The 14415-nt window shown below is 42.4% G+C and overlaps 1 protein-coding gene across 1 annotated transcript in view; it reads right to left on the bottom strand.

Annotated features, from left to right (window-relative positions):
* Positions 1–863: 863 nt before the first annotated feature.
* Positions 864–14415, bottom strand: part of cacna1hb (calcium channel, voltage-dependent, T type, alpha 1H subunit b) — a 172969-nt gene continuing 159417 nt past the window's right edge. The window contains exons 27-35 of the mRNA XM_017721012.2: positions 12204–12313; positions 11838–11971; positions 11632–11702; positions 11457–11535; positions 11245–11366; positions 9329–9631; positions 7519–7687; positions 6123–6277; positions 864–6040 (exon numbers count right to left, since the gene is read on the bottom strand). Coding sequence (XP_017576501.2) covers positions 4964–6040; positions 6123–6277; positions 7519–7687; positions 9329–9631; positions 11245–11366; positions 11457–11535; positions 11632–11702; positions 11838–11971; positions 12204–12313 — 2220 coding nt within the window. The 3' untranslated portion in view covers positions 864–4963. The remainder of the gene's footprint in view (positions 6041–6122; positions 6278–7518; positions 7688–9328; positions 9632–11244; positions 11367–11456; positions 11536–11631; positions 11703–11837; positions 11972–12203; positions 12314–14415) is intronic.

The raw sequence follows: 14415 nt of genomic DNA, 5'->3' as shown, positions 1-14415 counted from the left end.
GTTTCTGTTTTTATTCTAGCTTGACACCAGGAACCTGACCTTTTCCAGTGCCTGCCTTAAATCATCTCTTCAGATTTTAGGTTTTTTCTCAACTTTAATCCTTGCAGTCATTCACAATGTATGGTTTTGGGGTGCATGACCGGTTGTTGACATGAGGGACAATCTTGCTGTCCATGTAATTCAAAGGCTACGTTCACATCACCAGGTGGCTCAAATCTGATTTTTTGGCGCCACTGTGACTCAGATCTGATTTTTTCAGGGCTGTGTGAACACAAATCTGATCTTTTCAAATCTGAGCTACTTTCATATGTGGTCCTAGATCAGATACGTATCTGAATTGTGGCCATGTGACCTTAATGTGATGCTCAGATCTGAGTTCATGTGCTTATGAGCTTCCGCTGCGCATGACCATCATTCGGCGTTACCATGGCAGCAGCGCCGAACAGAAGATAAAGCCTGTAAACGGTGGAAAAGCAGCTCATCTCACCTTTTTCTCCTCCGTCTGGCTCTAATAATGAAGCTGAGAGCTGATCAGAGTTAATGATCTTCTCAGCGAAGCTCGTTCTGCTCGTTAGTTTGTGCTGATGATGCAGCGATTCAGTCACGTGACGTTACTGAGCAGGAGGCGCTCATGAGGTCATTTCCGGACGCTGGTTCGTCACATTAACGATAGATTTGAGTCACTTAGCTAAACGAGTGCGAACCATCGCGTCAGAGAGATCGGATCTGAGGAAAAATTCAGATTTAAGCAACGGAGGCTTGTAATGTGAACGTAGCTTAACTGACCCATCCATCATATTTCAGTCTGTTGAAAATGAAGATCCTCTCCGCAGTTCTTTTCAGAAAACTACAGAACTGTTTCATGCTCTTCAATAAACTTTATTGTCTTTAAAAAAAACAGTCAATTTGACGTTCGCTATCAACATTTTTCAGTGGCCTGAATAAAACGATCTCCAAGTCCACTCTTGCCCTGAAATCTTATCATGAAACAGTCTAAAGGCACCTCTCTGGGTCAAACTGCTGCGTGATCGTTTTTGATGCGTTCCGACAAAGTGAACCCTGTACAGGCAAGCCTTCTTTAGGACTTCAGTAGACAGATCTTTCACAATTTCGATATTAAAACACAGGAACTTACATTAAAAATGTTCTTAACATAAACCGTTTAACTCTTCAGAAACCATTAATAACATGATTTGTGTTTAAAAGCCCTTAGGTTTCCATGTCTCTCTCCTTCTGCTGCAGGACACGACAGCTAGTGAGATACTGAGGTGCAAAATACATGTCGACACTCAAAGTAAAGGTACACTCTGTGATTTGAGAACAAAGAAACAACGCTGCCAACAGCTGATGGTAGAAACGTACTTCTCAGAGCTGGAGATGCAAATTGAATTACCCAAAGAAAGACGTTCGGTATGCTTTGATTGCTTTGTAAACAATGGGATATAAAACCAACAGTGGCTCACGATGGGGTAAAATATTTCTCTGAGTCTTCCACGATGATTTATCTTCAAGAAGAAATGCTTATGTACAACAAAGTGGATGTAAACAAAACCACTAGGAATCACAGAGTGCGGTTTTATCACTGTTTTTCCGTGTAAATGTTTCATCACTCAACACACTTTCTGAGCAGTTAAAGGGGAATTTTCTTAAAATCATTAAGATGTAAGCAAAGTGGTTCAAGGTGGTCTGATGGGAAACTGAACAACACAGGATTGTTCACGGTGATGGTGATAGGAACCAGACATCTGAAGAGTTTAATGCTTCGATAAAGCTATCCTGATGCCTGAGACATTGATTTGTGATAGTTTTCATGATGGCTATTTCTACAGGGTGATTCAAAAAGATTCATCCGATATCAAAATGATTTATTTCCCTTGTAAATCATTACAGGTCAATGCAGTAACTGTAAACAGTTCAAATGAGCATAAGATTTATTATGAAATTGTACAAGAAGCTCCTCCAGCTGTACGGACAACATCAGCACCAGTTAAATTCATCCTATACTGGACTGAGCGTGCCGGGTGTCACTGCACTCACGGCTCTTTCAGTACGATTTCAGAGATCATCCAGTGCTGTGGAGCCAACGACGAACTCGGAGCTGTTGGAGGTTCACTGCCTACGATTACATTGCATGTGATGACGGATTCACTCTTATTGAACCGCCTCACGGTTATAAAAATATGGCGCTTTGAAATTGGATTAATCTTTTTGAATCACCCTGTGTGTGTGTATAGATTTACATACATATATACACATATATATACATACATATATATATATATATATATAAAATGTGCATGTCCACTAAATTTACCCAAGTGTATAATCCAAGTAATCCTGCTTACAAATTTAGACTCATCAGAAAAAACGTCAGATGTCCAGTTTTGATGATCTACTGCAAAATATCTTCTTTTTTCAGTACCAGCTTCTTGATAGCCACGTGATCCGAAGCTTGATTTTGTCCTCTCTCCTAAATACAAAAGCTTTATGTGCTGCTTATCTGCTTAGCCCAGTTTTGGTCCCAACCAGGTCTTCCAGGTAGTTGCTAGGAGTCCCATTTTCTCTCCGCCTTTTTTATTGTTCAAATTCACTTATTTTCTTTAGACTTTCTGCTTATTGTATACAATTATTAACTTGGATTATCGTATACCTACAATCTTCAGAAATATCTTCTTCAGCCATTTCAGGTGCACATGAGAAGGAAATTTGAAGGCAGCTACGGTGAAGTGAGTTACAGATGTTTGTGTGAATGTTAGTGCCTCTTTAAGGGGAACATAATGTCAGTGATATGTTTGGAAAGGCTTTTGCTGAAGGAAACAACCGTAACTGGTTGGTTTCAAGATTGGTAGGTTGGAAAAGTTAAAGTGGCAGGAGATGCACAAATGTCAATATCTGATATTATACTTAGTGTTGGAGTATAATTTCCAGTAAAATAGAAGTTTCCTGTTTTTTATCCTGTTTTGACTGGAAATGGAATAAATGAAAGGTGGTTTCTGGTGTTTTTGCACTGGCAAAATGTAACCAAAAGAAAACATATTTTTAACGTTTTACCATCATCAAAATTACATATAAATACTGTGTAGGGTCACTGGTCACTCTGAGTAGTGAATAAATTGGCTTTATCTGTGTTGTAGCCCTGTGTTTCCACGGCAGGTAAAAGTGGCCCAAATCTGATGTTTTTCTTCATATGTAACACGTGTGTCTGTGTCAGTGTGAACAGCAAAAAATGCACTGAATCTGACATTTTCAATTTCGATTGAGACGCTTTCATATGAGGTACTGAAATCCGATATGCGGCAATGCGACTCAGATTAGAATTCATGCCGTTTTTATGTAATCAAACCTGACATTCATTATTATTTCACACTGCTGAGACCTCAAACGTTTGGAGTGATGTTTCTGTACAACAATTAGAAGAGACTCATCCAAACTGCTCCGTGTTTGAAGAGATTTTGAAAGAAATGGGCGAACGCAGCCGCAGGAGAACAAGGCTGCCTCGTCAAAGAACAGTTAAAAGTCTGAAAGCAAAGTTTAAAGAATCGGACGCTTGAACACGTTCTGGGTGATGAGCCCAGCTGCCAGTCAGTGAAGCTTCATGATGGATCCTGTGATGCTGGCAAAGGTAAAACTGAAGCTCCGGGAGCGACTGGCGTTCGTTGGCAGTCGTGATTGTTTACCTCTGGACGAGCCTCGTCAAGTGTTGTTCTTTTGCGCTTTAGGAGCTGATCTGTTCAGACTGATGTGGCATGTAGATCACATTTGAAAGATAAAATGAACATCCAAACAAAAGAGTTGGATTCGGTGAGAAAATCAGATTTGGGCCACTTTATCCTGCTGTGTGAACAGAGCCAAAGTGACCACTGGTTCCCATCAGCACCCCTGTAAAGAAATCTTAATGAGAATGACGGTTTACTAAACTATGCAGAAATACTGGACGATTAACGCAATTTCCCTTTAACTGTTGCTGCATAAGTGACAATCAAGACCGTAAGGAGAACGGTGCTCTCTCATCATGACCACAATGAAATAACAGTGTAAGAACATAACAGGAACTGGTACGGCTTTGGAGCGAGATACCAGACCCCCACTTCATTTCTTGACTGGCAGAGGTGCTCATCAAAGCGGTAACTGAAGAAGCATTTAAGCCTGCATTCACATGCTTTATCATTGCAGTGAGAAATCTTTGAGTCTCAGGTGCCATGAAAAAATCTGAAAAATCTTGTGGCAGAAGTGCTCGTTTGTTTACTCTAAATATATTTCGTAGAAACTGCCAGAGAAAACGGACAAAAGTCTTGAGCACGCTTCTTCTCAATCCATGTGCAAAACACTGACCTAAAAAAATACAATAGGCCGATCCCTGCGTTCAATAAATATATTACTTCGTACAGTCTGCGATCGCCATCGTAGTTCACTCACCCATACAGTCCTTATAATTCTGCCATGCAGCGCGTTTAAGATTTGAGCTTTCAACAACAACATGTCAGCATCGCCCCCTTCTGTGAATACACCATAAAAAAAAACAAAAAAACACTGAACCTACTGCCACATTGAAACACATAGTTCAGGTTTTAACACCTTAAACTAAGCTAACATTCTCCTTAGATCCAGGATATAACAACCATATTATAATATAGGGTTCTAATGGTAACTAAAATATATCAATTATTTAAGGGTTGCTATTTAGTATCACAATAGTTTGATGATAACAGGTACATCACTCCTGCTATTTTAGACCTGCACTGTGAGGTGCAGGATTATGGCGTGAGTTTATAAGGTTCAAGAGGTTCAAACATACATAAAACTTCAGTTGTTTAGATCATTAACACTCCCGTTATTCCTAATCAATATGATTAGGAAGGATTTCAGTTCTGTTCATTGCATAACTCGTGACCTCACTGTGTTTGTCCCCCTCTCAATTCCTACCTGATGGGTGCATCGTCAAAAGCCTTACGTTTTTGGTTGCCTAGGCAACAGAATCTGGGTTTGCTGAATCCCTAGAGCTGAGCATTCTGACCAGCCCCCTCTTCCTGAAGGAGCTACGTGCCACACTGCTCCCAACAGGGCCCACGCTCTCGGACTGGGCCTCGAGAGGGAAGGAGTGTGAGGACTGGTCGCTGTCCGACAGCAGCTCCGACAGACTGCTCAGGGAGCTCACGTCTGATTGGTCAAAAGAAAACTGGGGGAGAGGCAGGCGGCCTGACGAACAAGGTTCCGAATGAGGTTCTAGTGGCGGGAGGGGCTTTGTGACTGGTGGACTATCGGGAAGATCCAAAGACTCCTGCGTGAACGACTCAAACGACGGCGCCCGCCTCCTCAGGACTGTGCTGCTCTCCTGATTGGAGGTTGGAGGAGAGGGAATCTCCGAGTCAGTGGGCGGGTCTATAGAAATGCAAGGCGGACTCATTTTCTCCTTTCTGGGTGCCGGAGATGCCGATCTGCCACGCGTTTGACAGGACGGCCTGCTTTGCTCAGCCGCTGGCTGCAGCTGGAACTCCTCGCCGTGCGTCGAGTGCCTACGAGGGTAGCTGGGCTGGGTGAGGAGACCGTGCGCGTCCACGCTGTAGTACTTCCTCAGGTTGCCACCCCTAGAGCCCTGCTGGTGAGCTCCCCTGTCACTCTGCTGTGAGTTCTGTGATTGGCTTGGGGTTGTGACATAAGGGGATAAGGTGTGGCTACGTTTGATCCGCTGGGGGGAGTCTTTTTTGTGCACGGAGGATATGATTTGCCGCACCTCCTCATCAGCCTCGTCAGTGTTGGGTAGCGCATGCATGTCTATAGTTAGCGTTCGTGTTGGTTGGCTGTGTGCGGGCTTGCGGCTGGGGATGCTGCGCTGGCTGTACACCTGTCTGCTCGTTTGTACGCTGGCTGTCCGGCTGCGAGGGAGGATAGGGGGCGTGGCCTGAGGAGTGCAGGGGGCGGAGCCTCCTGTCAGGGGAATGCTGGGCACTTTGAGATGCAGAAGGTCGTCGGAGCAGTGCAAAAGTAAGTTGTCTCTGGAGCTGCGGTGGGCCGAATCAACAGAATCGCTCTTTATTGCCTCCTGCAGTGCAGAACACGGTTGCCATCATTATCACATAATCATCAAAACACATTGGCCATAAAGCCACGCAACTTCAGAGTACCTGTCTGTGAAGCATCCTGAGGGAGTTGTGTCTACCGGGGCAACGCTGGGGTAGCGACTCTAAGTGAGAGATGGAGGTTGTTTGTGGTTTTGCCCTTGGAGCCTGTAGTAGGGATCCCTGTTCACACGGCTGAGAGCTTACAGAGAGAGACGAGCCTACAAAAACAAATAATAATGACTCAAACTTAAAAGTGTCTTTCTTAACATGACCGTTTCTACTGAGGTATCACACAGACAACTCAGTATTGGTTTTGGAGGGCTGGTGTCCAGCGTATTGGACCTTATTCATCAAAGTTGTATAAAAAGACGATTTTACAACATAGAAACAAACAGAAATTTGAGCGCAAATGATGAATCAGCGTCAGTGCGTGAAATCAAGCGCCGCCTACCTGCACTCCATTTACATATTACGTATAACACACATGCCCAAATTCAGTCAGATGGAGGGAGTCACAAAACAACAGCATTCAGTGGCTCAAGAGCCAATGGGTGTGCTTGCATGTGGAGTTTGAGGTTACACAGTGGGTCCACTGCTAAAATGTTTAATGTTATTTTCCATTTTTACTTGTATTATTGGTATTATAGTTTTGATTAGTTAACTGCAAATCAAGGATTTGTTCAAGTTGATAAACTAAGACTCAAATCCGTCAATTTACGATCTGATTTGATGGTACGCAACTTTGATGTATAAGGTCCAATGTGATTTCCCTGTTCGAGTACACAGGAGTCATTCTATGAAAGGAGTGTCCTTTGAATTCACAATATTCTTCGTCATGCATAAGAGCCAAAAAAAGTGCTAGTTAGAGTTTTTCTAGTTCAACCCCGTAAAATCCCAGGCTTATTACATACTAAGGCTTCTCATTCAGTAACTACAGGGACTCCAATGCGAAATGGATGAGCTATTAGGTTATAGTAGTGTGTACTGGGCCCACCGGTGTGACCTGGCCATTCAAGGGGTTAAATATGTTTATTCATAGCTCATTAGCAGAGTGTGAACAACTTGTGAAAACAAGTGGTTTTCTAGTTTTTTTAATAAGACAGGCTGTACAGGCAGCCAATGACGCTCTTCCTCAAATATCACTAAATAAAAGCCTACATTAACATCCTAATGTGTATCTGTTGCCACATTATCATAAATTTGTTCACACACAAAAATATTACCTACTCAAAAATCAGAAAATGTTGTTGAAATATTGGAGGACAATAAATGTGACTTGTTGACATGAAAACGTCTGGTGGAACGTGTTACTCTGCACACCCCCAGTAATTAACAGATGACTTGAATAATGAATGTCTGAGCAGGGAAATCACCAGTCCTGGAATTGAAACCCTTGGTGGACACCATGGGACCAATGCTAGCCCTCATTCAATCACTACATGATTAATTATCATGTCACCTGCTAGAGTATTCCGGTCAATGGACTGCTGTTTGGAGATGGGTTGATCAGCAGCCCTGTGTCCAGGCTTAATGGGGTAGAACATGTAGCTGTCATTTGGCAAAGACAGCATCCTTGATATGGAAGGCTTCCCAACAGAGAGCAGGTTGCCATTGTAAGGGTCATCTCGCTGGAAACGCAATGATTATGCATCAGACATTAAAGGTTTCCTCAACCTACATTAATCAATAGAAGGAGACGGGTCTTTGCTCTTGGGTTTGGTAAAGACGGTCAGTAGGACCTTTAGGTCGTGGTTGTCTGTTCCCTGATTGAATATGAAGCTTCTGGTTCTATGCATCCACAAATCCATAAAACAAACATGGGTTGATTATAGGCCAACACTAATTGCAACTGCATGTTTAAGCATGTTGAAGGCCATTACTGGAGTAAACTTGCCTGACTGCATCCTACAGTGGTGCTGCAGAGCGAGATTTCCAAACTGACTTCTGGTGATGTACCTTGAAGGCAGGAGGTCTTAGCTAAATTTGATGCTAGGAGACCAAATATCCTATTCGCTGTGTAACTGTAGCAAAGCCTTCAAATGATCTTTCCAATGGATAGAATGGATCACTCAAAAAAAGAGAAACGCCTTGTCAGATGAGGAGTTAACAAGCTAAAAGCTAAAGTAAGCTAGCAGCCCCTAAATATATAAATATCTTTCATGGGTTTGGATTCTTTACTCTGGCTGAAAAGGTATAAACTTGCTTCTTCTTGCCAATGAATAAACATACAATTGTTGGGTTTGTTGCAACTGAGCTAAGAGTTGCACTAATGCTGGCTTGGTTGTATTGATCAGCCTATGGATGAGTGTCTAGGCCAGGGGTCGGCAACATGCGGCTCTTTTGCTGTGAAATGAAGCTCTGCTGATCGTTCAAACAGTGTTTTAACAATAGATGGTCTGAAACGCTGGAGTTAATGCAGAACTGCTAATTTACCCTTTAACTCTGAAAGTTGGCGCGCAGACTGCTGGTCACCATAGCAATGCAGACAGCAATCTCGTTCTCCTTGTAGCTAACGAAACGGCAAAGGTGAGGATTTAAGACGAACATTGATCATTTGGAGACTAATGGACTTTTAATGCCATTTATAATCACTCCGGCTGGTTTCCTGATACGTTATATCTGCAGTGAGAAACTGTCAAATCATAAAAAGTCACGAGGCTGAAGTCGCTTCTCGTTCTCCAGCTTCTTGTTTGAATTCCCCCGTTCCACCTTAAATGGTGCACTAGTCACATTCTGGCACCTCAAGCGCCATTTAAGGTAGAACAAGAAAATTCAAATAAGAAACCGGCGAATGAGAAACGACTTCAGCTGCGTAAAAGGTCGAACGTTGAGAGACATTTTACAAGAAATGACTCCACTTTTGTAGAAAAGTTTCCTGCCAGAGATGCGAAAAAAATGACTACAGCTGAGCTAAAGCTTAAAGCAGAGCCGAGTAAGTCTGTGTTTTTCATTTGTTTTGTTTATATTTTTAGCCTATACTAGCGCATCAGCACATACTGAGACATATTTACAGCTAAGACGGTAAAAAGACTAAATGTTGCGGCTCTTAAGGTGGTTTGTTTTTTATTGTACGGACAAAATGGTTCTTCTTAACATTTGGAGTGTCGACCCCTGGTCCAGGCTAGCACTGATGATCGGTTGACACGACAGAGCTTCCCAATAGCAGTATATCGGAGTAATGTAATGTAGTGAAAGAACCCTGATGGAAAAAGTAAGTCAAATGAATCCCTTCGACCGAATGGAAATGTATGGCATCATTAAATGACTACCTGTTCAGGTGCAGGACTCTGTGAACCTACAGCCACAGCTTTACTCTCTGGCCCAGAAACGGCGCCCACAGAGGCCATGCTCTGCTGCCTAACTGCCTGCAGCTCCTCCTGCAGCTCCGCCTCCATCTCCGCCTCTTCGGAAGCCTCTTTGTTGCTCTCTTCTAGATGCTTCATGAGCACAGCCACCACCACGTTCACCAGCACGAACTGAGCCACCAGGACGAACGTCACAAAGTAAAGTGGGGACACCAGCGGCAGGTAACTCAAGCAGCGGTCTCCACTCTTACACTCCCGCAGAGTGTCCTAGAACACACATGACCACGCTGCATAATGAGTTCGTTAATCGCACAGCTGCGGCGTGTCCTTAATTATACTGCCGATCTCACTGGTGTCAGAGGAAAGCTCTGCTTTTCAGGAAACTGCCTCGCTCATTAACAGCTAACTGGAATACTAAACAGATACATAAATGCCACAGGCTTTCCTCGCCGCGAGGGGGATCAGAGCACCCTAAAGCAGTTAGCCAGGTGATTAGACGAGCATGTAATCTGATATCGTTACTCACTTGTACATCACCGTTAGAATATTTCTATTTTAGATTTTACTAAAATAGGTAAACGGTGTTTTACTGACTGTCACAGCTCTTAAACTCATAAATACTGTAGCACTGGGGGTGGAGCTTCCCAGAACGTTTTCCTCTTTTTCTCATTTTTCACCAGTTCTCTTCAAACTAAATTGCTTTGTGTGTTTATAGCATGATATTGCAATGCTAAAGGCTAAGACTGGATACCATTTATATGTTTTTCATTCATTTTCAAGGTATTTTCCCCTATATCCACTAGTTCAGTCTGTACTGCTATTATATACAGTCATATGAAAAACTCTGATCTTTTTTCATTTTTTTTGTTGAAACCAAGCCTAACGGTGCCATTTTCTGCTAATTTTAGTTCACAATTTCTATTTTTTTTTGTTGTTTTTTTATGTTAAATGTGCCATAACGTTTTATTCCCCCAATTTGTTAAATTCTGCAAATAAACCATAATTGTACATTAAAATGTGCAGAAGTGTTCACTTATTTTCACTTAGAAAATCAACAAAACATGTCATGTGACCAGGGGCGCCCGAACTTTTGCATATGACTGTAGTTAAATACGGGGCAACACTTGTTCTTGTTGGTGGTTGGTTAGTGTGGTTAACACCTTTGCCTTCTACACTGTAGACTGGGGTTCAGTCCCCCACCAGGGCAGCACCCTACACTATACCAATAAGGGTCCTTGGGCAAGACTCCTAACACCACCTTGGCCTCCCTGTGTAAAATGATCAAATTGTAAGTCGCTCTGGATAAGAGCGTCAGCAAAATGCCGTGAATGTAAATGTTCTTGTGGGATTGCAAGTTTGAATGTCGGCAACTGTGGAACTGGAAAAGTTTTTTTTGCAATATTTTCACCGATACCAATAAAACCAAGAGTTGTCAATATCGGCTGATATAACCAGCCAACCAATACACTGGTCTGGCCCTGGATTCAGTCTCTAAATTGAGAACACATTTGTTTTTGTAATGAAAAGTCTCAGAAGGAAAAAACACCTTTACCTACTTTGTCACTGCACTGAAAAAGTTCACACTTGACTGTGTTGATCTAATTAATTACATATCTTACTATTTAACTGTTGGAATAAAATCTTCTATCTCCAAAAATGTAATTTTACAAGAGAAGGATAACATTGTTAACTTTTAATGGAAGATAATGGAGAAATTTCCGTCAATGCATCCTGAATTTTGGACTCAATATAAAAAAGCGACTAATATGGAGATGCGAGTTTTTGTTCCCACAGTGACGACACGTAATTACATAAATACATTTGAAGAGTGTAGCAAAACGAAAGTTAAAATCCTTCTTTAAAGACTTCTGCAGTACTACCTTCATGATTCCGTTCCAGTTGTCTCCGGTAGAGACCCGGAACAAGGTGAGGAACGCCATGCCGAAGTTCTCAAACGTAGCGTGTCTGCTCAAACCTTCACATGGATTCTCCTCTGAGCATTCTGGGGAAAATAAGAATGACAGTAATTACTTCATTAAGTGCGTTCTGCAGGACCTCAGGGAGAGACATGAGGTAAGGCTGAGCAACTGACCGAGTTTTCCAAAGAGCTCCACTCCCAGAGCGGCGTAAATGAAGAAGAGCAGCATGAAGAGGAGACCCAGATTCCCAACCTGAAAAAAAAAAATACATAAGTAATTCTGGGAATATGGGCCTACTATGGCTACAAAGAAACAGTAATGGCATTCCGACTTCACACAGGCACCGACCTGGGGTAAAGCCTGGACTACCGTGTCCAACAATGCCCTCATTCCTGTGGCCATCTTCAGCAGCTTCAACACTAAAAAAACAGGGAAAATTGTTTGCGCAACTCTTTTATTCACTTTTCTTCTCGTCCCCATTCCCAGCTGTTGAATTATTTAGCTACGTCTTGTTTCAGCGGTGTGTGCGATTGTGTTTTTGCGCCACCCTGTACCTCTGGCAATGCGAAGTACTCTCATGATGCGAATGATGGTTGGGTTAATGGGTAATGAGGCATTCAGGTCAATCTCCTCAAGGGTAATGCCCATAACAGACAGCAGAACAATGGCCAAGTCTAGCTGATTCCACCTGAGAGACAAACAGAAATAGAAAGGGAGAGAAAGACAACAGGCTTACAAACTACAGCACAAACATGTTCTGTGGTGATATCTGACCTTATATTCATATCTGCATTATGGCATTGTTGTTTTTTCCTTCATATATGATTTTCCGAGCCTGGAACGGTTCTACCAATGAAGCACTTTCATGCTGAATGAGAAGACAGTTCCACAATTTATCTCCTCCACGGGAAGCACCTCACCTCTCTTTGAAAAACCTCCTGAAGCCGAAGGCGACCAGTTTCAGGATGGCCTCAATCACAAACACCAACGTGAAGCCATAGTTGAAATATTTCAGGGCTTCTTCTAGACGCTACAAACAGAAGAAGACACGTTACAGTCTGATACACTGATCAGGCATAACATCTCGACCACCTCCTTGTTTCTACGCTAATTGTCCAGTTTATCAGCTCCACTTACTGTATAGCTGCACTCTGTAGTTCTACAATTACAGACTGTAGTCCATCTGTTTCTCTGATACTCTGTTACCCTGTTCTTCAGTGGTCAGGACCCCCATGGACCCCCACAGAGCAGGTATTATTTGGGTGGTGGATCATTCTCAGCACTGCAGTAACACTGATGTGGTGGTGGTGTGTTAGTGTGAGTTGTGCTGGTCTGAGTGGATGGACCAACAAGGTAGGAGTGTCTAATAGAGTGGACAGGGAGTGGACACAGTGTTTAAAAACTCCAGCAGCACTGCTGTGTCTGATCCACTCGTACTAGCACACACCACCACCACGTCAGTGTTACTGCAGTGCTGAGAATGATCCACCACCCAAATAGTACTTGCTCTGTGAGGGTCCATGGGGGTCCTGACCACTGAAGAACAGGGTAACAGAGTATCAGAGAAACAGATGGACTACAGTCTGTAACTGTAGAACTACAGAGTGCAGCTATACAGTAAGTGGAGCTGATAAAATGGACAATGAGCGTAGAAACAAGGCGGTGATCATAATGTTACGTCTGACTGGTGTATGTTTTCTGTCATATTCATATATTGGCTGTTTTTTTTTTTTTTATCAAGATCTTTGCATCTTGAAGTTTATTTCTCTTAATGCTGAGTCTCACAAAGGCCTGTCTTGTGCTATTAGAAAGGTTGAGTAGTAACAGAATACATGTAATTAGTGACAGAGAAAAGGCACCGATCAGATTACCAATTATCAAAAACAGATGATTACCAGGATTACAGTATGACTCAGACACCAACTGTGATTTCTCAAAAGGCAAAAAAGTGACATTATGTTCTTCATTCTCTGCTATTTTCTGCCCATTTTTGCAGATGATGTGAACTGTCTCCGCTACTGCTTATTGTCCCCCAAAAACAAGAATTTGTGATATCACTCACAACCACCACAGGGCAGCGGTGAAGGTATCACAATCCACCATTTGAGGATGACTTAGAGAACAGAAATATAGAAGTTAAACCACATCATGCAAACCACTAAACAGCTTTAAGAACTGGATAGTCAGATTAGCATTCGCAAAGATATACAGAGATGAACCACAAACAGGCTTTAAGGACAGATGAGACCAAGATTAACTTGGACCAAAGTGATGGAATGACCAAAGTGCAGAGAAAGAAAGGATCTGCTCTTGAACCAAAACATATGAGCTCATCTTCCTAGCATGGTGGAGGTAGTGTCACGGCTTGAGTTTGCATCTGGATGGGGCTCACTAATCTTTATTGATGATGTAAGTCATGAAGGTGGCAGCAGAATGAATTGAAGAGCTCTCAAAACATTCTGGCTGCCAATTTATAGAGAAATGCGTCCAAAACACCCAAACACAACAAAGGGCTTCATCAAGGGGGGAAAAGTGGAGGGTCTTAGACTGGCCAAGTCAATCACCAAACCTTAACTCCACTGAGCATGCATTTCACCTTCTGAATGGAAAATGCCCCCAAAACAAAACAACAACTGAAAGAATTAGTGAGCTTGGAAAAACATCACAAAAGAAGAATGCAACACTTTGGTGAAGTCAGTGGGTCGCTGGCTTGACGTAGTTATTGCAAGCATGGGATAAAGAAACAAATATTAATATAACACTATCTGTTCCTAATCTTTTGCTCATATAATTTTGTGGTCTCCTACCAAAGGTGCAGCTGTTTAACACATCTATATGTAAATGTCAGGAAATAAAAGCTGAAATTCTGATTTATTGTCTCATTTTCTTCTTTTGAACTTAAAAGGTCCTCAGTGTAAGAACAAAGAACAAAAGCTTTCCAAAGCTTTCAGGGGAGACTTTAGAGCTTAATAAGAGCAATAGTGAAAACATAGTAACAGTACTTGAACCCTGCTGCATAACCTTGACATAACCATGCCATAAACATGCATATTCTAGTTCACCGTCAAACATCATATGTCATGACAATGAAAAGTGGGGGTAGCATGGGTTCCCAAGGGGTACTATAGTCTA

Source organism: Pygocentrus nattereri, chromosome 12 (assembly GCF_015220715.1).
Source record: "Pygocentrus nattereri isolate fPygNat1 chromosome 12, fPygNat1.pri, whole genome shotgun sequence".
Taxonomy (NCBI): domain Eukaryota; kingdom Metazoa; phylum Chordata; class Actinopteri; order Characiformes; family Serrasalmidae; genus Pygocentrus; species Pygocentrus nattereri.
This window is presented reverse-complemented; position numbering and strand designations above follow the sequence as displayed.